We start from the raw sequence: 19,816 nt of genomic DNA, 5'->3' as shown, positions 1-19,816 counted from the left end.
TGCAAATTTTAAATAGCAATGCTGACATCCAGCTAGGGTTGCTTCGCTTGCCGAAAAAGACTGTTTATATCCGGTGAGTGGAGCGCAAGTAGAGATTTTCCGATCGTGGGCAGGTTTACATGAAGCCATCGCAAGACCAAAAAGTCTCACAATAGCGATTACGGCAGGAGTTCAACGCATTTAGCCGCCTACCCACTACTGTGCCACAAACTCGATAGTTGGTCGATGATCATTTATCGTGATAGTGACTTGGTGTTGGTTGACATGCATCGCAACTGCACTTCGCCACGAACGGTTGCATCAACGGTGGTCGACCGAGAGGCACAGTGTGGGCCAGTCAATGGGCTGGACTGCATAGATTAAAAGCTGCGGGAGCTTATCGATTCCTGTTCGAACCCCAGAAGTCGCATAAACGCCGCCACCTTGCCTAAACTTGGAGGTACCCCGACATGTCAGCCTGACGCCCCACTGGACTAGTGTGCTCCACTCTTACGTTCTATTCATGCGTGAACGCGGCGCAGCCACATCCTCTTAATCTGTTCCACCGTCACTACCGCCGCTACCGACTCGCTAACATACAGGACATTTTCGAGTTTGCGCTCACCATGTCTGGTACTATTGTTCTCACCGGCGCTAATGGCTCCGCAGCTCTCTGGACAGTTCGCTACTTGTTGCAGCATCATCCAGACAAACACCTCATACTCACTGTTCGAGACACTTCCGATGCAGATGCGAATACCAATTTACTCCGCGAGGCACTCGCAGAATATCCAGACGCAAGTTCCTCCGTCCGCCCACTTGATCTCTCAAACCTTACTGCCGTCCACGAGTTTGCGGAGAGGCTTGTCGATGAGGTCTCCGGAGGAAAAGTACCGAAGCTAGAGAGCATAATTTCCAACGCCTTTTATTGGAATCTGGCATCGGCTATGCAGATGACAGGCGATGGCTATGAGAAGACATTTCAGGTCAACCACATCGCCCACTCTGTTCTCGTTCTCCGCTTGCTCGGTAGCTTTGCTAAAGACGGTGGTCGTATCGTTCTTTTTACTAGTGACACTCATTGGCCTGGGAAAAGTGCTCTTGAAAAGATAAAGCCAAGGATACCTGCCAACTTGGACGAATTAGCCAAGCCTCCCGCAGATGAGCCAGAAGATCACATGGCCCACGGACAAAATCGCTACGCTCTCTCGAAACTGGCTATTCTGATGTGGATGTACGCGCTAAATAGACACCTCCAAAAGGTTTGTGATGATTCCATCCTATCTGAGATCCATCTGACCATTTCCAAGAACACTCGATTCTCAAACATTACTGCTGTGGCTATCAACCCTGGCAACTTGAGTGACTCTCGAGCACTGCGCGTGAATACGCCTGCAATGATTCAGATGATGTCAAAGTACATTATTCGGCCGCTGCGTCCACTGCTTCGTTTTATGGACCCCACCATGCGCACCTCGAGCGAGGCCGGCACTGATGTCGCCAAACTAGCGGTCAACGAGGCATCTCCAGGCTATCGTGGATTTCTTACTCTACTGAAGGAAGACACTAGTTCTCCTGACAGCTTGAACGAGACGGTGCAGGAAGAAATTTGGGCAAAGACATTGGAGTGGACAGGCATTTCGGCAGCAACTGCTGGTATTTCTACCTGAAACGGAAGATTGTTTGGAGGGAGATTAGCCTCCTCCCCTGATGTTGGTTAGGGGAAAACAAATTCAGCTGCAAATGATGCGTATAGAAGATTCACGGGATTGATGTTTAGGTAGTGAGCGAAATTGACGTACTTGACCTTTGCACAAGCTCCGAAACCGGATCAGATAATGCAGATGCACTGAGCTCGTCTCACGTATTAAAAACAGGGGTCATTATGCATCTAGAATGTGGAGTCATCACAAGTGAGCTAAATCAGGGTTGGATGCAAAGCCCCTCATGCCCAGATTTTGAGCGTATGACGAGTACGTCCTGATAGCAGCCGTCACCCCATCTGAAAATCTCGAGCGATTGTACAAACGAGTATGGCTCAAGAAGACACAGTCATACCAGAACACCAGCTGTCCGAGCGCACACCAGTCATTGCGTAAGTTGGCCTCGTTCCTCTGGCCGATTGACAACTCTACTGACAGTACATGCACCACTACCAAAGTTTCGACGGTGCCATTTCCACGGTAACCATCGCCCTGCCGAATCGGTGTTTCGCCTTCTCCGTCACATTCCTGCTCGACCATCCCAAGCTCGTTTCGCTCGGGAAAGAGAAGCCCCCACTTCACTTCCACCCTTATCAAGAGGAGTACATCACTGTCACTGAAGGCTGTCTGGCAGTTGAGTGTAACGGCGTAGAACACACACTCACTCCAGCTGATGGCGAGTTTGTGATCCAGCCGTGGACCAATCACAGGCTATATCCGACGGCGCAGAGAGATGGGCAAACGATCACGCGCTTCTTGCTGAGCGGTAAGGATACGGCGGAGACTTACAAGCTCGACGAACTTTTTTTCGAGAACTGGTACGGCTATCAGGATGCGGTGTTCGTGCACGGAGAGCCGCTGAGCATGGTGCAGGTCATGTCAGTAAGTTGGGTGTTGCGGCTCGGGTCGGATTGAACGAAGCGCTAAATTAGAGATTAGATGTTTGATGCGGGTGGCTCATATATATCGCTACCTACTTGGATCCCGTTCTCGAGGACGTTCGCTCGAGTGTTAGGAATCGTCGTGGGTAGGTGGATTGGGGGTCTCTTGGGTTACCAGCCATATTATAGACAGTGGAGTACAGATTGGCAATTGGCATGTCAGCGTATGAGGTCTTCGACTTTTCAGCAAGGGTTCGCAGTTGAAGAAAAGGCACTGTGAGGTTCTCTGGGAGAGTATGGAGCTTCAAGGCAAACAATGGGTATTATTACTATAATCAACATAATCCAACACATGCTACGGTGCTGCTAGTGTTGTATTACCATCAACTGTAATTCCATTCGACAGCTTCAACCCAAAAGGAAGACCTCTGATGTACTTGTCCGTATACGTCCTTCCCTTCCTTTCCGCAAAAGCCTGGTCAATATCCTTGTACATGTCGTAACCATTCATCTCCTCGATAGTCAGCTTCTTCGCCTCGTCCTCGACCTTGTAGTTGGACATTGACGTGTTGCTAGAAAAGCCAATCCGTTCATTGATATTGTACGCTGCCTTGGCAGCCGAAGCCTGAACTTTGGTCGCGCGAGGCAGTCGAATCTGCTGATAAACAGCGAGTGATTCTCTCACATCTCCATTGAAGTAGTCTTTGTTGAAGAGGATACCCAAGGCAGCTGCATCTTCAATTGCCATACAGGCACCTTGGCTCTGATGCGGCATCATCGGATGTGCGGCGTCGCCAATAAGCGCGATATCGTTCTTGACAACGTAGGGATAGGGCTGGTGCACCCAGAGTCGCCAAGGCCGTACCTCGATACCAATAGCGAGGTGAGCTTTGACCTGCGCGTCGAGCTCAGGGTACGGCGCAAGGAGCTCTTCGACGGGAAGATCGGCACCGCCCCAGGTGTGATTTGTGTAGTCTCCGGCGGCGCGGGGGAAGAAGCAGTAGTAGGAGAGGAGCTCGCCGCCGTTGCAAGGGGACAAGACAATCTTGTCCCACTTGCCTTCTTGGCCGCCCCAGTACTCTAGTGCGCTGTTGAGGGAGTAGTCTGTGAGACCGAGCTTACGGACGTCTTTTGTCATGACGTTTGCGTGCAGACAGCTTTGTTCTGCTGGTCGCTTTTCTGTGACGACGCCGATGAGCTTTCGTGTGACAGATCCAATACCGTCTGCTCCAACAATAAGGTCGTGTTGTGCCTTGACGCCGTTGGAGAATGTGATTTCGCTGGACTCGACGTCTATACTCTCGCACTGCAGAATATTGTTAGAAGGGTAATGTAGCACAGGGAAATGCCGTGATTGCATGGGACAAAACCTTACCGGATGGTTCACCAATAATTGCACTGGGGTACCATCCCCCTCTTCTTGCAATGCAGTGTCCATGAGCATCTTGTGCATATACTGGCGATGAAACATGTTGTAGACGTATCCCCACCTCTCCTCATAATCGTCTAGATCGTAGACGCTGACCGGCTCGCCAGTCTTCCAGTCCCGATTGATGAGTTTCTTCAAAACAACAGGGTCACCTTTCTGGACATCGACTCCCCACTCGTGTAGCCACCGGGTACCATTTGCTGCGCATGAGACTGATGCTCCTGCTTCTCCGGCGAAGTCATTCCGCTCGTAGATGGTGACTTGGTGGCCTGCTCGGCGCAGCGCGATGGCGGTTGACAATCCGCCAATACCACCTCCGATGACGCCCACACTGAGTCGTCTCCAGCCGATCTCTATCGAGCCCATGCTGTAAAGGATGGCGTTGATCAGATAAGGGGTTATGTTGCTGAATTGCTTGGGTTGCAAGAAGTGAAAGAGTTTGCAACGGAATCTGGATAAAGTGTATAACGACTATGGGTCCCAAACACCTTCTAATAAATATCTACCACTTTGTTCAGCCCGCGTATGCAGCATCCTAGATCCCGATGCAGATCGAGCCACTCGGCTGCCTCTTGCTTGCGCGGATCAAAACGGTCGGGAGAGTGTTATCTGCGGAACGGATTCTCGCCATGTTTGCAATGTTTTTTTATTCGAGGATACCTGTTCGTATGGCGATGGTATGGGTTGTGGGAGTTGTGAGTGGCGCGTCGTGGGTCCTTATCTGCGGAACGAGTCTTATCAACGGATCGGATGTTATCATCGGAACGGATGCAGGACCAGACACCAAGTTGCAGCGCAACAAACAGATGGGACGAAGTACAGCAGTGGCTTTGATTGACGGAAGGGAATGATCAAGCGGACGACTTGGAGAAACAGAGACTCAGATTGTTTGTCGGCGTCGTCAAGGTTGCGGCTCAAATTGTGGTTGGACGGCAGCTCCCTTACAACCACTTCCGACAGATGGCTCGCGATTCTTTCTCCGCGTCACAGCTGCACCACCCATAGTTTTTGCACCTCTAGTTACAGTTCGAGGGGACATGGTATCAGATACGATAGCCTGTCTCTACCAAAAGTCTTGCCATATATCAAGAGCCACGTCTATAACCTGTTCACAGGCCTGACAAGCGTTTACATTTAGTATACATTCCTTCTCTGAAAGTCGCTTGGAGGCATGAGATGACTTCCTCCATGGCTCTGGCTAGCAGCAAATCTGGAGCCATGCCACTCCATATGTTCCATTTTGATCATCGTATTCACCATGCCTAGCGATCGATCCAAACGAGAGATCAGTGAAATCGCTCAGCAAATCCCCACACTTTCGCGCGCAACTCAGCCCCATCCAAAACCCAACTTCCTTCTTCATAAGAACCTCGACATAACGAGACATCTGCCCCTCCGCTGCTTCGATACTCCAGCTCAATCTCCGTCTTCCCTTGGCCATTCATTTCGAACGTGAAGGAAGCATTCCTAGCCAGAAAAGTCCAGGACGAAGTGGCCCAGGTAGCGACTTCTTGACTTGGTAAGGGAAAAAACATCAGAGGCTATCCTGTTTGCTCTGAACAGAAACATTCGTGTGAATGCTTTCTGGGTGTAACCAAGTCGATGCGAATGCAATGTCATGACTTTCCAGCCGTCGAGTCTTTTTGCCACACGCAGAACTACTGCCGCCTTGCCAGTCTCGAGATGGAGTTGAAAGAAGTTGTAGTCCTGACTACCCAAGATCCCCGCCTCACTGGCGCTCGAAGAATGCATAAGACATACTGTCATCTTTGACTTTCTCAATGGTGGATATTGTTCCGGTTGTGCACATTGTACGGGTCGGAGCGTCACATTGGCTAATCTTTCGCGTTCTGTTTGACCCTCCTCCAGGATGTTCGTGTTCCGTGTTCCATGTTTCATGTACAAAGGTAGAGAACAAGTCGAGAAAGCGGCACGTCCTTAGCTAATCTTGGCGTTGGAGTAGAAATTGGAGTCGAGATCCGATTATAGCTTACTTGGCCACGCTATCGCTGGCTCGCTTGCAAACATGCTGCGATGTATTGGTGCGCGCTCAGACTACAGCCTGTAACCCCCAACCCCCACGCTCGTCATGTCTAGCAACTCTCCGTGTATCAATGCAAGGCTTTCGGCACAGCCCACGGAACACATGTTTCCAAGTGGTCTGGCGTAAGTGTCGCAATTGAGACATGCCGGGAAACAGCAAGGCTGAGTATGTGCACAACTATGCGACACACGTCGTTGTTTCTCAGGCTTCTCCTGAATCCCCTCAGCATTCTCTTTGCTGACGACCCTGCCTGTTGCGCTATCGATGGTCGAGACAACCGCCCGCGAGTACCTCACGCTGATATACTCGGCGCCGATGGCGTCTGCACATCAGCATGCAAGATAGCATATATGCGCCATGTTAAGCTTCATCGGGACGCATATTCGAATGAATGCAAACTCATATAGGGGCATGAGACACACAAGAGCATATAGGCACTCAAACACACCACGGAGTTTTACTTGCTGCTTCATAATTCGCTTTGCTCTAGAGCTGACCTATTCACTCATCGTCATCCTTCCTTGGCCTCGGCGGCTTCTGTCCATAGACCAGCGATCTGCACATCAATTAGCAAAAAATGCCACCTCTCACCTGAACCTGCATCTCCTCTTATTCCACGCTCCCCCACCCATCATCAACATCATTACAAAAGAAACATGATAAACTTACACCTCCTGATAAGCATGGATACTCCGATCCCTCAGCGCTGTCCTCATATGCGCAAGATAAACCTCAACCTCCTCCTTACTCCACTTCATCACCGTCGTCAACAGGTACAAGCTCCACCCTTCGATGCCCTGCTCCCAGTTAATCCGATTGTACTGGCCCAACTCCTTGAACCTCTTATCCGCCGGCCATCCTCCTACCGGCAACTTCCAGCGCCGTTCTACCACGTTGACAAAGCCTGCTGCTTCGAGCCCCGCACGCGATTCGTCGACTGTGCGGAGAGATTTGCCGAATTGGTCACCGAGTTCGAGCGAGATCTTGCCCCAGCGGCCGAAGATGGAACCGGAGGTGACGGTGCCGTCGTCGGATTTTAGTACAACGCTGATTTCGAGCTGTTCGACGTAGCCGCCGGGTTGGAGGGCACTAATGACAGAAGCGTATGGTCAGCTGTTGCAATGTCTAACAGGCGAGCCAAGGTGATGTATGGGGGCTTCACATACTCCAGTGCTTCTCTATAGAAGGTCGCCCAGTTCGCTACACACCCATATAGTGATCGCATGTGTATGAAGTCGAAATGATCTTTCTTGAATAGCCACGGCTCAGTGAAGTCGTCGATTTCGAAGCGCACGTTGGGTGGGACCATGGATGGTTGGGTGGGGCTAAGATCGGTTCCTATGACCTGTTCACATCAATAAAGTGATACTCACTCGACTGCCTGCTGCAAAGTGCACTGACCTCGGCTGATGGATATCTATCGGCAAAGTCGATAGCCCAGATTCCTGGATGTGTCAGCTCATGCGTTGCCTCAGGCGGACTACTGTGTGCGTACCAGTGCCCGTTCCCAGATCCAAGACATGCTATTCCGTAGACCAACCATCAGCATTTACCAACATGTCGCACCCCCCATGCACATCATTACATACCATAGGCTGTTCCTTGATCGGAGCCAAAAACAGCTCGCCGTCGAGCAAGAGGAGACAGATATGATGCCTTTCGTCCAGGTCAACACACGACGTAGAAGCAAACTGGTCGCAGAACATACGTTATATCCAACTGATCTGATTGTGTCTCGTCATTCGGACCCCCTGCGCCCACTTAGGAACTGCATTGGATGTACAGCGAGCGGATATGCTAACAATATGCTCCTTCCTTGTACGCATGGTATCGCCGGCCGTTGCGGTACTTGTAGTTGTATACGGCGGACTTGAGGGACGTGGTCTCGCTTTGATGGCGTGTCAGAAGGCGGCTCCGCGTCTCACGGGAGAGACTTACGATGCCGAGTCGTCGCCAAATGCCGAGTCGGTTTCATCCGAGTCCTGGAGTTGTCGGATTAGTTTGTGGATGCGCCAGTGAAGAAATCGAGAGTTGGGGGGAGAGAAAGACGCACAACAGCAACCTGAGCTTCAATATCAGCCATGGCTTAGTCTGCGCAAAAGCAATGTCGTCGTCGTCACCGTCGTTGTGGGGAGGTACGCGAGTATGGCAAAGGCAGTATATCCAATATCGGGGTCCGGCGGGCGTCATAAGTTAGCGTGACCTTATGTACTGATGTCAACCGTTCAGGCCAGCAGCGCTCTCTGTCCCCTCCACCAAGCGCACCCGCTTCCGTGTGGCCTCCGGCTCTGCGCCGGCGGAATGCACGCATGCAGGCCGTCGACCGACCCGCACCAGCGCGCTACCTGCCAAGTGCTCCGGTTGGCTACAGGTAGTCAAGGCAATCAGGAGAGTTGTCCTTGGGTGAAGTTGAAGGTGGGGGAGAGGGCCATGGCAGATGCCGTAGTCGAGTGCTTGGGTCAGCGACAAATGCGCGACTACTAAGAGGTCGACCTTCATCTTCTTCCCACTAACTACGACCCCATCCTCCCAGACAAGCCCAGTCTAGCGAAGCTGTTCCGCCAATCAATGCTGGCCGACGACCATTCCCTACCCGCCACGGCGGTACTGCTGTCGGCGGGTGCAACTGCCCTGTTTGCCTACGTGCTCTACGCAGTGACCTACAACGTCTACTTCCATCCGCTGGCCAAGTTTCCGGGACCGCCCCTCGCCGGCGCTACGACGTACTGGAAAGCCTACATTGAGTGTATTGCAAACCGGTCCTTTTGCCACTTCCTTGTTGAGCTGCATGCGCAGTACGGTACGTGAAATCGGTACCGGTCACATGGAAGAATGTTTAGACGCTGATGTTGTGTCGTGATAGGCGATGTTGTTCGTATTGGCCCCAACGAGGTACGTTGTGTTGTGTGTGGTGTAAAAGGACTGCGAGCGATATGCAGCCACCCCACTACGCCAAACTGTGCCGCCACGTGTTTACTGACGAGACGGTTGTAGCTCCACTTTGCCAACCCAAAAGCCTACCACGACATCTACAACACCAAGAATCGCTGGGACAAGGAAGCGACGCTCTATCAAAGTTTCAACGAGGACAGATCCAGTTTCGGTTTTCTCACGTATGCAGAGGCTAAGAATCGGAAAGATGTGCTTAACAAATCCTTTTCGCTAGCCGCTATCGAGAGCTCAGAGGGGCTATTGGTGAACAAGGTCAAAGAGCTCTGTGCAGCCATTGAGAAGAGGAGCAAAGATGCCAAAAGTGTTGATTTGTTCTACGCATTCCGCTGCATGAGCGTCGACGTTATAACGACATTCTGCTTCGGCAAATCCATCCATGCAGTCGACGAGCCAGACTTCAAGGCACCCATTGTCGTGGCCCTCGAGGCGGCCACGCCCGTGGGTATGTACTTCAAGTACTCGGATCTGTTCAAAAACTTCATCTTGAAATGCCCGCCCAACCTCTCCAAGAAGCTAAGCCCTTTGACAGCGGGCATGATCGATCTAAACCAGGTAATTCCTCCAACTCGTTTTGCAACCAGCGGTCTACTCATATACTGTAGTTACTCTCCGCGCAGATTAATGAACTCACCGACGATCCGGAAAAGCTTAAGCTCCTTCCTCACAACATGACCATCTACCACCGGTTGATGGATCCCGAGGCTCATCGTGACAAGCAAATCCCTTCTGCTGGTAGCCTGTATGAAGAAGCCCAGGCGCTCATGTTCGGTGGCACAGATACTGTCGGCAATACCCTCATGGTAGGAGCTTTCCATCTGCTCAAGCATCCTGAGAAGATGCAGAAGCTCAAGGCCGAGCTGTCAGGCGCATGGCCTTTACTCAACGAGAACGAGCCCAATGTACGCGATTTGGAAAAGTTGCCATATTTGAGCGCTGTCATCAAGGAGGCGCTTAGGATGAGTTCGGGCGTCACGTCTGGGCTTTTGAGGATCGTGCCGAAAACTGGCGCAACCATTGCGGGACATGAGGTGCCGCCGCAGGTACGCATACGTTATTCTATGCAGAGAGAGAGAGAGAGATGCGCGGGCTGATTGCATTCTAGACCATTGTATCGTGCGGTAGCACTTTCGTCCACTTCAACGCCGACATTTTCCCCAAGCCCGACGAGTTCGTGCCAGAGCGCTGGCTCGACGAGTCGGCAGAGTTGGACAAGTGGCTTGTCGCTTTCTCGCGTGGCCCACGCATGTGCTTGGGAATCAAGTGAGTCGGGTCCTGGTCAGCGTTGTAATAGATTTGGGAACTAATCTGGGTTGTTTGTAGCCTCGCTTGGGCGGAGCTGCGTCTCGGCTTTGGTCACGTCTTCCGCAAATTCGATTTGGAGCCAAAGGGCCAACTGTAAGTTTAAGTCTACTTTCTCTCTCTGAAGAACGATTCCATGTACTGTACTGACGGCGGACAGGCCTGAGAAGCTGGTCTGGCGGGATGTGTTCTTGCCACACTACCACGAGGACCATTTACAGGCGAATATGCGACCTGTAAGCGCGTAGTGGGTGGATCTTAACGGTGGTTGTTTTGCTTAGGGTATGCGAGGTAGCGTCGTCGTCAAAGCACATAATATGGAGGGTTTTCTCTGCAGGGCGGTAAGGCGTCAGTCGTCGAAATACATAATACGACAGATAATCAGCCGACGGTTGACGGTGCTGCTAGCCGTCCGCTATCCGTTGTCCAGAACCTTCACACGTGTAATTGAGCGCCGATCAGTCGGAGATATCGCACCTGGGCGCAGATCCATATAGTACGAGCTAGTCGCATGCCGAGGTGCAAAGGGAAGGTGCTAGAGCGTGCGCGTTCCTCCTTGGGACAGGGCTTTCTGAAAAAAGTTTGCCAGGTCAGGTTTAGGAAGTTGAAAGGGTTGTTGTGATGTGCCGCCCCTTATTTATCACGAAGTGGCAGAATGCAGGTCTGTGGGTAGGATTGCATGTGAAGACTGTGCTGAAACGGGGGTGTTGGAGGTGTTGGAGAGAAGCGACAACGAAAGCGACGACAGCGGTGCACGACATTGGATTGCATTAGTTGTGGCATAGCGCGTCACAATCAGAGTTGGGCGCGTCGTCCAACCACAACGCTGAGATGCAAAAGTCTGTGGCTACCCCCCGCTTGTGGGGAAGCGGACAGTCAGAGATGCTGTATGTAGCTGGCGATCATGTCGATCAAGGACGGCGGAAGTTTTGGAGCCGATGACGGTGTTGGACATGTTCAGTTGATGAAGGTTGCATATGTCAAACCACTATCGGAGCGCCAATCGGAACAGTCGACGAGGCAGCAGACGGGCCGATGATTGGCGGGAAGTCGAGATGAAGATGATTGGCGGGACAGTCGAGATGAAGGGTGACAGGCGGGCCGCGCTGGCCGAACAGGTGCGCAGTCTTGGTGAGGATTGTGATTGTGCATTTCTCAAAAGGCATGGAGATCAGCCAAGAAGCAGCCGATTCGGGGGGGCGTGTCGTGTTGTGGAGAGTCGTGGGATGATGCACTGGGCGGGGGCTAAGCTGGTTTGACCAAGGCGCGCATCTCGCCTCTGGTGCATGTGAGCTAGACCCTGTTGGAGTTGATGGACTTGGACTTCTCCCCGCTGAAATACACACGACCTCAACGACGTGCATAACCCCATCTTGGACAGCTGCCAGGTGCCCCTTTGCTTGCCCACACCACCAACGCGTCGCGCACTCCACCCCCCTAAGGCTCGCATCCTCCAATGTCCGTATCGCGCCCGGGGCTTGTCGTGACGCCCGGTAGTCTGCCCTCGCTGTGTAGTCTGCCCTCGCTGTAGTTTCCCACGTACCGTACCGCCCGTACAGCCCCAGCATGCCCGCCACCGGAGGCAGCAGGGCAGTCCACGCACCGGCCTCGAAGCCCGCACCAAAGACGACTGACAAGGGCAGCATGCGTAGAGAGAGCAGTGCGAGCGCCACGACGCAGCGGCCCGGCATCAAGACGCGCGCATACTCGGCTCCCAACGTCCCCAAGAGCGACGGCCAGCAAGCCAGCGAGCTCGACCGCACAGACGAGGACAACGAGGGCGAGGAGATAGCCGACGATGCCTTCTTCCAGCGATACCACTTCCCCCAGCCCATCCTCTCCACCCAGGAAGAGGAGGGCAGCAGTGCCGAGTCGTCGTCAGACACCGAGGGACCTCTGTCGCCTACTCACCACAAGGACCGCCAGCCATCGCAAGACGCGGCGTCGGAGCCCTCCAACAGCGACTCGGCAGCTGCCATCGTGCAGGACCTCAACATCGCCGTCATCGGCGCGCGGGGCTCAGGCAAGTCGACCTTCATCCGCCGCGCCCTCGGCCTGCCAGAAGCCTCGACGACGGCCAATTGCTCGCGGCGCATGACAATCGACGGCACCCCCTACATGGTGCGCTTCCTCGAAATGGCCTTTAGCGACGTGCACGTGGGCGACCGCAGCATCATCAAATGGCCCGAGACGGTGCACGACTTTGCGACACCACGCATGCATGCCGCCGTCACCCTCTACGACGTCACAAACCACGAGAGCCTGAGCAAGGTTCCCGAAATGCTAAGTCGGTACCCCGCCATCGCGTACCACGCGCGTCTGCTGACGCGACATGCTGACCGAGTCCAGGCACACTGTCCAAGGCACAATTACCCTTCATCCTCGTAGCCTGCAAGTGCGATCAACACCCCGCCCACCGCGAGGTCGATCCGGCCGTTGTGGAGCAGAAAGCAAAGTCCTTCATTGGAGACGTGAGCGTGTTTCAGACGTCCGAGTCGTCACCGGAGACGCACCGAGGATGCCTGTCCATCATCACTCGTGCAGCGATAGCGGCCAAGCGACGTAAGTTGTTCATTTCCTTTTGTAACACATGCAGACGTACATGTCCCTACCAGGGTGCAAGTCATTGACCCCATGCAGCCAGGTCCCAAGCGTCAATGGCGCGGCGGCGGGCCAACTCTTCCGCGGTAAAATCAATCACCCAAAAGGACCTTTGGAGCCGCAAGCACGAGCGTGCTAGCTCGGAGATCTCCATGAGGTTTCAACGGGGTTCAAGCGAGGTCAAGGGCCACCGTTATAAGCCCAGCGATGCCAACAAAACTTTTTTCAACGCCGAAGAGTCGCCCGGCTATGATTCCCAGGAATCCGATGACCAGGACTCGGACGCCGGCCAAAGCATCATGTCGGTGAAGCCGTCGGATGAAAATGGCTACACTTTTGAACAGCTCGTCGACCGACTTCTCGCCCAACCCATGTCCAAGAATGACTCCAAATTCGTCTCGGTGTTTCTGGCCCTGTATCGGAGGTTCGCCACGCCGGGGCAGCTGTTGGAGGCCATCATCAAACGCTTCGAAATCCAGAACAAGGAAAAAGAACTGCCCATGATCCGCATCATTGCACAGCTCCGCTACCTGTCAATCTTGCAACAATGGGTCGCCTACTACCCCGGTGACTTTGCCTACCCAACGACGCGTCGACTAATCCGGAGGTTCGCATCCTCGCTGGCGTTGAACCGCGAGTTCTCCGTCGCTGCAACTGAAATTCTGCGCGATCTTGAAATGGTCACTGAAGACGACGACACCGACTGGGCATGCAGCGACCGCCAACGCCACCAGAACGAAAACATCCCGACATTCCACAACAATGTCCTCGACGAGGACTCTGATGAAGACGAGTTTTCAAAAGCGCTAGGGCACATGTCGATGAGCAGTTCCACGCGAAACTCGGTTGCCCGGAGCAGCGTGACAGGCGGCGCATCGTCTATGAACGGCTCCATGGGCTCATCGCAAATCCTGCTCACCCAGGTCGAAAAGAACGAACGACTGGCCCGACAACTAGAGCCCAACCCCATTAAACCTCTCTCCAAGATTCAGTGGCATCAGCTCATGGGCGAATCGGACGAAGCCATCGCAAAGGAACTTACCCGGATAGACTGGATCATGTTCTCCTCGGTACGGCCACGAGACCTCGTACGCCACGTCAGTCTAAACGCCGAAGAGAAACAGCGATGCAAGAACCTCGAAAATGTCACACGCATGACCGAGCACTTCAACCACGTTGCCTACCTCGTCACCAATTACATACTGCTGCGCGACAAGCCAAAGCATAGAGCTCTCATGATGGAGAAGTGGATGAAGATTGCGCGACAGCTTCGAAAGCTGAACAACTACAACATGCTGGGTGCCGTCATGGCTGGCATCAACGGCACAGCAATTGGGAGGTTAGTCGCAACCCGCGAACTAGTGCCCCAAGCTACCAATCAAGATTTCTGGAAACTCGACATTCTTATGGGCCAAACGAAATCGCATTCCGCGTACCGCCTCGCCTGGGAGAATAGTTCTGGCGAGCGCATACCATATATACCTCTCCACCGCCGCGATCTCGTCTCCGCATCTGAAGGCAATTCCACCTTTGTCGGCGACAAGAAGAAGACGGATTCGGCGTTGGCCCCGCACCCTGGCGTCAGCGTCTTCGAAGGTGTTGTGGGGAAACGCGATAGTAGAGAGCCGCCTCCAAGTGGTGTTGTGGGTAAAGAGCGGATCAACTGGCGCAAGTTTGAAATTATGGGTGAAGTTATTGTTGGAGTACAAAGGGCGCAAGGGACGCCGTATCCCAACTGGCAAAGATGCGAAGAGGTGAGGAATCTGATATTGGATATCAAAATTAACAAGGATGATGAGGTGAGTTCCATCTGTTGGTGGTATTGTGGTTCGGAGCAGTATATTAACGAGAAGCAGGAACTCTACGAGCGCAGTACTCATCTTGAAGCCGGCCGGGCTGATGAGAAGAGTCGGATTGCGAGATGGTTCCGAGAGCGTTAGTGCGCCGCTTTCCCTTGTCACACTCACCCACCCATTCGAGCTTTTTTTGGCCCTGCTAGCTTTTTCTTGTTCTTCATCTTTCATGTTGAGATCAGATAAGCTAAGTGTAGGGTCTTCACACAGCCGGGCGCTTGTCGCTGCCCTCGTTGCCGTCTTTGCCGAGCCTGCCCCCGGCGCAGAATTATCAAGCGGCTGCGAGCACGACCAACTATGTGCGCATCTGAGAGAGGCGCCAGCAACACGGAGCACATCGTATGGCATCTCAAACCTTTCACACCACATCGCATCTACGCATCGCATCTACTCCACCATTCCACACCACACTGGACCATCTCTCATTGCGTCTTAAACACCATCTACACTACATATACCCATTTGTCCCGGATCGGGACTGGATTTTGTTACTGGCATTTCTCATAACGACGGCCCCTGTTTGCTTGTTTCGTTGCGCTGCTGCGCATCACGACTGTCATCATCATCATCATCATCATCATTGATACCATCCACATCCACTTTGTATTCCGGCTTTTCGCTCTCCCATTTGGCCTTTTTGTTATATACGCACGATACCTCTTTATCCGAACAGGCGTTTGATATATCGGGGATCGGAGGGAAGGACGGGGAACTATCACACGGTTCATGTTGGGGGGTTTCTTTCCTTCTGTTTGCGTGCGTGTCGATGGAGGCTTTTCCACACATATCATATAGCGCATCTTTGGAAATCAAAACATTTTTTTCTTTCTTCTCGATACATTGATCTTGTTATATTGTCAGTCGTCTTAGCTTATTCGTCGCTATTTTCCTACCGAAAAGACACCAGCTTCTTTATGTTCCTTGATGTCTTGTATCTGAGAGTTTCGCTTTCTGGATTATCCATTGGTTGTACTGTACTTGCGCTGCTGACTGAGGCTGGATACGACCTAACAGCGTTGATGCGTCTAACCTCGTCTGGCTACTACTAGCTTGATATAGGTCCGGCTTGACCCTAAATCAGCCTCGTGCTTGACCTCGCACGTCCATTGACAACGGCACTATCAGCTCCTTCATCACAGACGGCACGTCCAACCTTGGCCTTCTCGTTGCCTACATCTACCGAGTCCAAAACCGCGACTCTGTCCCCTCTCCCTCGCAGGCAGCCCAGTCTACACCAAACAGTTACATTCACCAAGGCAACTCCCCACCATCAGGACCAAGGAACTTCCCATTCGTACTCTCCAAACTGGCATTCTCAATCACGTTCTTGATTCCATTCGTGCTCTGCTCCACGGAGATGATGTGCGCTGACAGATCGATTCCTTGTTTTGCGAGGAGCTCGAAGCCGGCTTTTCCCATGTCTGTCGCGACTATACTAGGGTGGAGGAGGTTAGCACGTTGAAAATCTGGGAAAGAAAACAAGATTGATAGAGACATGAGCAGACTTACCCAGGATGTTGACACCAAACCATCACCTTCTCCTCGCCTTCCTGTTCAAGCGCAAGCCACTTGAAGAGAAAGTTGCCCAACGCCTTGCTCGCTCCGTATGCCGCTAATGGCACGATGGTGCTCATGCTGGTCAGGCTGCCGCCCGCGCTGGACATGTAGATGAACTTGGGCTGGGCTTTGCTTTTCAGCAAGAGAGGAAGCACCCATTTGTACAGCTTCAACGAGCCAAATGCATTCACGTTGATGTACGTTTGCAGGTCGGCGGTAGTAGAGGAGATCAACGGGGGAGTTGTGCCTGCAAGACCAGCATTTGCGATTACAACATCGAGAGCGTGGATATTGTGTTCTGCTGTCAATGATTGGATGCCGGCGTTGACGGATTCGGTGGATGCGAGATCGAGGTTGATGACGATGAGGCGGGAGGCTGGTGCGCGGGGAAGAGACTGGAGGGCTTTGGAGGAAGGGGAGGTGGGGTCGCGGACTGTGGCTATCACGGTTGTAGAGGGGCGACAGAGGTAAAGAGTTACTAGGCCGAAGCCAATGCCGCGATTTGCGCCTGTGATGAGGATTGTGAGGGGGGAAGACATTGCTAATAGAGAGGAAGATGGCGAAGATTGAACAGAAAAGGTATTAGAATGGCTGATGTGGTACCTTTGTCGAGCGTTTTGAGAACACTGGTGGGGAAAGATGCGATGAAAGCAGATGTCTATCGTTTTATATGCGTGGCATATGAGGGTAGGTAATGGACCCATAGGTACATGCGGACTTTGTCATTCCTCAACCACCATGATGCCGGATACAGATGTTCGGCAGCCCAACACACGAGGGTTGATCATGGGAAAGTCAATGTCACGCCTCGGAAAAGTCCGCTAAGCTTTGTAGTCCACGCGGGGTTTGAGGTTAGTCTCCGCGTGCTAGCGCAGACTGTATAAGCTAGCGGACTTGGATCTACTCCACCGCTCTTCCGCCAACCTCACTCATGTCGCAAACCGTCAGATCTGTCCGCCCAAGACCGCGTACGAAGTTCGATCTAGTCGACTGCCTATCAAGTCAAGAATTCTGATATCAGAAACGAAACGTCGTGCGGAAAGGATGTCGACCAGAGCTTCACGTCACAAGTCCTGCCTAAAATGCATCCAAACGAAACGAAAGTGCGATCGAATGCAGCCCAGATGTCGACGCTGCATTGCGAGTAATACAGAATGCCAATACATCGGGCGAAATCGTTTTCCGCAACAGCCGAGTATACAACCTGGCGAAGCAGATCACTCCTTTCCTCTCCCGACAGAGCCGGTAGACGGAACTCAACCACTAGCCAACTGGCAGCTGCAGCCATACCACACATCTTCCATGGTATCGTTACCAACTTTATATCTAGATGATACCGTTTTCGAATTTCCCAATCATCCTTTCAACCTGGGAGATATGCCGTACGATGACACCTTCCAATTTGGCTACAGCAGTAGTAGCAACGATAGTAGTGTCGCCGTACAGATCCCCAGTACGAACATTTGTATGGAACCCCCCATCACACCGCCCAACACAGCAGAAGCGATAATCCGGCCTCGAGTAGAGTTTGTAGCGAAACGCCTGGCAGCTATCCCACGTCGCTTTGCCTCGCAAGCTCAAACCATGTTTATACATCGAATGCACTTCCAGTATACATGTCCGACTGCTCTGCAAGATGCGATGAGTGCTTGTGCGTTGTATAGCATCAAGACTGAAGCCAATCAGGCTTTGGTCTTTGGTCACGTGCAGCAGAAATGCCAGCAGCTTGTCACGAGCACGGATGCGCAATCTGCATCGAAAATGGAGCTTCTTGCGGCTCTGCAGTCTTTGGTGTTGTATCAGATGATCCGCCTTTTTGATGGAGATGTTCGTCTCAGAGCTCTTGCTGAAGCCGATGAATCGGTTACTTTGCAATGGGCAAATCGACTCAAGATTCTGCTACGTGACGGTGCGGTAGTGCGGCACAACGCGGCTTCTTCTCCCATTACACGAGTAGGTTTTCATACTTCTTCTTCTCCTTCTTCACCGAGGGACATTTCGGTCGAGTCGTCGGACAATTGGCAATACTGGCTCACTACCGAATCAATACGGCGAACGATTATAACAACCCATGTCCTCAGCGGTATATACAATTTCCTCAAACTTGGATATGATGGTCCAACACCAGATCTTCGTGTGTCTTTTACCGCGCAAACAGCGCTGTGGGGTGCACAGAGTGAGAGCGGGTGGCGCTGGGCGCGCGAGGATGCTAATGTAGAGAATCTGGAGATATGGGTCGAGCGCTGGGACGAGGCGATTATGAAGGCGAGGCCGGAGGATTTGGAGGACATGGGGGTTTGTGTCATGGTTATGTTGTGGGGGGTTGAGGGGGCGAGGGGGTGGTTGGGTAGGGAATTTGTGGCGAGGTTTGGGCTAGATGGGATGTAGAAGAGTCATTTGATGGCAGGTATACGTGCGATAAGAACTTAGCAGGGCAGATACTGCGCTGCGCAAGTGGTGTCGATTTTGACCAGGCTATGCTGGTGTAGCCGTCCACGTAAGATTTGAGTTTCCCTTTCATGCGACTTCGACTTCTGTTTGGCCTGTAAGCTTGCGCTTCCCATCGATCCATCTGACCTCCCAAAGAATCACATTAGACTTTGTAGTCTCCTTGCCCGACGCCTTATCTTTGGTCCTCCACTTGCTTAGAACCGCTACCACACCATCTGGCTTCTCCTTGTTCTCCCACTGCAGTACAATGGAAAACTCGTCTTGGATCGAGGTGCAAGTGCTACGAACGTACTGTAGGCCTTGTTTGAATTGGTCGTAATTGTAGACTTCGTGATTGATTCTAGTAGTAGTGGTGCGTCAGATATGCTTGGCTGATCTCACGAGCCCAGTGTAACGTACTTGGTCACAAGACTTTGATCGACCTGATCGTTGATGGCCTCGAGAGCAAGTTCATCGTTGGGCTGGATGAATAGAGTATCGTTGAGTTTGGTGACCCAGTGGCTGAGAGACTCTTGTTGTGCCGACATTTTGCGTTGCTTGATATTGTAAGTACATTCTTACAGTCATGGTTTTATAGATATACGTACGTAGATGTAGGGATCGCGAGCGGAATGTTGATGATACTTCAATGCTCCAGATGTCAAGCCCATTTTATACCGCTTGCTGGTTTGCCCTTCCTCATGCTTAGGATTACTCCAACTAGCGACCGCACAACTCCGCCTGCATGTCACCAAAGGCCGCTAACGGCGAACTTGCTATATCGCAGAGTTTCGGAGATCGCAGTCTGAATGACGGGGGTTGTGGGGTCCCCAGCACGCTAGCGGAGTTTCATAGCGCTAGCGGAGATTTGAGCAATTAATCATACGAAGATCGATGGAGATTGTCTGACTGTACGCTTGTTAATCTCAGCAAAGCCCTCGCGATTCTTCTGGTTGATCTTATTACCACTAGCATCCAAGTCGGTGGAGCTGGTGGTGGCGGAGACGGGTTGGGGGCTGAACGAACCTTCAGAGTGCATTCTCGGCATGATGTCCTGATGACAGAGTGTTTGTAGAGGAGTTGCGCGC

General features: G+C 52.4%; 9 protein-coding genes across 9 annotated transcripts; 5 read left to right on the top strand and 4 right to left on the bottom strand.

Moving 5' to 3' along the window:
* The first annotated feature begins 469 nt into the window (after positions 1–469).
* Positions 470–1,783, top strand: CC77DRAFT_1037235 (NAD(P)-binding protein). Its single transcript, XM_018527054.1, has 2 exons — positions 470–1,241; positions 1,290–1,783. Exons 1-2 carry the CDS (start codon positions 606–608, stop codon positions 1,647–1,649), a joined length of 996 nt encoding a protein of 331 aa, XP_018390331.1. The 5' UTR covers positions 470–605; the 3' UTR covers positions 1,650–1,783.
* A 180-nt stretch (positions 1,784–1,963) lies between these two features.
* Positions 1,964–2,922, top strand: CC77DRAFT_1046301 (hypothetical protein). The gene is made up of 3 exons (XM_018527436.1): positions 1,964–2,074; positions 2,141–2,564; positions 2,622–2,922. Exons 1-3 carry the CDS (start codon positions 2,013–2,015, stop codon positions 2,841–2,843), a joined length of 708 nt encoding a protein of 235 aa, XP_018390330.1. The 5' UTR covers positions 1,964–2,012; the 3' UTR covers positions 2,844–2,922.
* On the bottom strand, positions 2,919–4,669 carry CC77DRAFT_1037234 (putative salicylate hydroxylase; the record flags this gene model as incomplete). Its single annotated transcript, XM_018527053.1, has 2 exons — positions 3,939–4,669; positions 2,919–3,869 (listed from the first exon to the last, which is right to left on the bottom strand). The coding sequence occupies exons 1-2, from the start codon at positions 4,356–4,358 to the stop codon at positions 2,919–2,921; spliced, it is 1,371 nt and encodes a 456-aa protein (XP_018390329.1). The 5' UTR covers positions 4,359–4,669.
* A 1,817-nt stretch (positions 4,670–6,486) lies between these two features.
* On the bottom strand, positions 6,487–8,482 carry CC77DRAFT_1090539 (S-adenosyl-L-methionine-dependent methyltransferase). Its single transcript, XM_018529522.1, has 10 exons — positions 8,090–8,482; positions 7,975–8,018; positions 7,839–7,924; positions 7,745–7,787; positions 7,626–7,692; positions 7,532–7,559; positions 7,438–7,481; positions 7,203–7,381; positions 6,706–7,125; positions 6,487–6,592 (listed from the first exon to the last, which is right to left on the bottom strand). The coding sequence occupies exons 1-10, from the start codon at positions 8,117–8,119 to the stop codon at positions 6,538–6,540; spliced, it is 996 nt and encodes a 331-aa protein (XP_018390328.1). The 5' UTR covers positions 8,120–8,482; the 3' UTR covers positions 6,487–6,537.
* On the top strand, positions 8,305–10,587 carry CC77DRAFT_953707 (cytochrome P450 monooxygenase-like protein). Its single transcript, XM_018535438.1, has 7 exons — positions 8,305–8,836; positions 8,900–8,928; positions 9,031–9,540; positions 9,591–10,028; positions 10,091–10,248; positions 10,309–10,383; positions 10,448–10,587. Exons 1-7 carry the CDS (start codon positions 8,605–8,607, stop codon positions 10,533–10,535), a joined length of 1,530 nt encoding a protein of 509 aa, XP_018390327.1. The 5' UTR covers positions 8,305–8,604; the 3' UTR covers positions 10,536–10,587.
* Positions 10,588–11,853: 1,266 nt separating this feature from the next.
* On the top strand, positions 11,854–15,029 carry CC77DRAFT_1075993 (rap guanine nucleotide exchange factor 4; the record flags this gene model as incomplete). The annotated part of the gene is made up of 4 exons (XM_018529241.1): positions 11,854–12,574; positions 12,637–12,849; positions 12,928–14,687; positions 14,745–15,029. 4 exons carry the CDS (start codon positions 11,854–11,856, stop codon positions 14,826–14,828), a joined length of 2,778 nt encoding a protein of 925 aa, XP_018390326.1. The 3' UTR covers positions 14,829–15,029.
* Positions 15,030–15,989: 960 nt separating this feature from the next.
* CC77DRAFT_1056733 (NAD(P)-binding protein) lies at positions 15,990–16,837 on the bottom strand (the record flags this gene model as incomplete). Its single annotated transcript, XM_018527932.1, has 2 exons — positions 15,990–16,176; positions 16,251–16,837. The coding sequence occupies 2 exons, from the start codon at positions 16,835–16,837 to the stop codon at positions 15,990–15,992; spliced, it is 774 nt and encodes a 257-aa protein (XP_018390325.1).
* Positions 16,838–17,342: 505 nt separating this feature from the next.
* Positions 17,343–18,686, top strand: CC77DRAFT_1037229 (hypothetical protein; the record flags this gene model as incomplete). Its single annotated transcript, XM_018527052.1, has 2 exons — positions 17,343–17,680; positions 17,732–18,686. The coding sequence occupies 2 exons, from the start codon at positions 17,343–17,345 to the stop codon at positions 18,684–18,686; spliced, it is 1,293 nt and encodes a 430-aa protein (XP_018390324.1).
* Positions 18,687–18,750: 64 nt separating this feature from the next.
* On the bottom strand, positions 18,751–19,802 carry CC77DRAFT_289358 (hypothetical protein). The gene is made up of 4 exons (XM_018531078.1): positions 19,755–19,802; positions 19,337–19,637; positions 19,149–19,285; positions 18,751–19,089 (listed from the first exon to the last, which is right to left on the bottom strand). Exons 2-4 carry the CDS (start codon positions 19,397–19,399, stop codon positions 18,816–18,818), a joined length of 474 nt encoding a protein of 157 aa, XP_018390323.1. The 5' UTR covers positions 19,400–19,637; positions 19,755–19,802; the 3' UTR covers positions 18,751–18,815.
* Between the last annotated feature and the right edge of the window lie 14 nt (positions 19,803–19,816).

Source organism: Alternaria alternata, assembly GCF_001642055.1.
Source record: "Alternaria alternata strain SRC1lrK2f unplaced genomic scaffold CC77scaffold_2, whole genome shotgun sequence".
NCBI classification, from domain to species: Eukaryota; Fungi; Ascomycota; class Dothideomycetes; order Pleosporales; family Pleosporaceae; genus Alternaria; species Alternaria alternata.
This window is presented reverse-complemented; position numbering and strand designations above follow the sequence as displayed.

Bases quoted from the DNA above. Each gene is read 5' to 3' on its own strand.
- CC77DRAFT_289358 (XM_018531078.1), bottom strand. From the start codon at position 19,399: ATGGGCTTGACATCTGGAGCATTGAAGTATCATCAACATTCCGCTCGC. The intron at 19,286-19,336 runs GTACGTATATCT...TACAATATCAAG, and splicing joins CTCGCGATCCCTACATCTAC to CAACGCAAAATGTCGGCACA. The intron at 19,090-19,148 runs GTACGTTACACT...CACTACTACTAG, and splicing joins GATCAAAGTCTTGTGACCAA to AATCAATCACGAAGTCTACA.
- CC77DRAFT_953707 (XM_018535438.1), top strand. From the start codon at position 8,605: ATGCTGGCCGACGACCATTCCCTACCCGCCACGGCGGTACTGCTGTCG. The intron at 10,029-10,090 runs GTACGCATACGT...ATTGCATTCTAG, and splicing joins GACATGAGGTGCCGCCGCAG to ACCATTGTATCGTGCGGTAG. The intron at 10,384-10,447 runs GTAAGTTTAAGT...GACGGCGGACAG, and splicing joins TTGGAGCCAAAGGGCCAACT to GCCTGAGAAGCTGGTCTGGC.
- CC77DRAFT_1090539 (XM_018529522.1), bottom strand. From the start codon at position 8,119: ATGGCTGATATTGAAGCTCAGGTTGCTGTT. The intron at 7,788-7,838 runs GTTAGCATATCC...AAGTGGGCGCAG, and splicing joins GTACAAGGAAGGAGCATATT to GGGGTCCGAATGACGAGACA. The intron at 7,482-7,531 runs GTACGCACACAG...TGACACATCCAG, and splicing joins GGATCTGGGAACGGGCACTG to GAATCTGGGCTATCGACTTT.
- CC77DRAFT_1037235 (XM_018527054.1), top strand. From the start codon at position 606: ATGTCTGGTACTATTGTTCTCACCGGCGCTAATGGCTCCGCAGCTCTC. The intron at 1,242-1,289 runs GTTTGTGATGAT...ACCATTTCCAAG, and splicing joins TAAATAGACACCTCCAAAAG to AACACTCGATTCTCAAACAT.
- CC77DRAFT_1046301 (XM_018527436.1), top strand. From the start codon at position 2,013: ATGGCTCAAGAAGACACAGTCATACCAGAACACCAGCTGTCCGAGCGC. The intron at 2,075-2,140 runs GTAAGTTGGCCT...CCACTACCAAAG, and splicing joins GAGCGCACACCAGTCATTGC to TTTCGACGGTGCCATTTCCA. The intron at 2,565-2,621 runs GTAAGTTGGGTG...ATTAGAGATTAG, and splicing joins GCATGGTGCAGGTCATGTCA to ATGTTTGATGCGGGTGGCTC.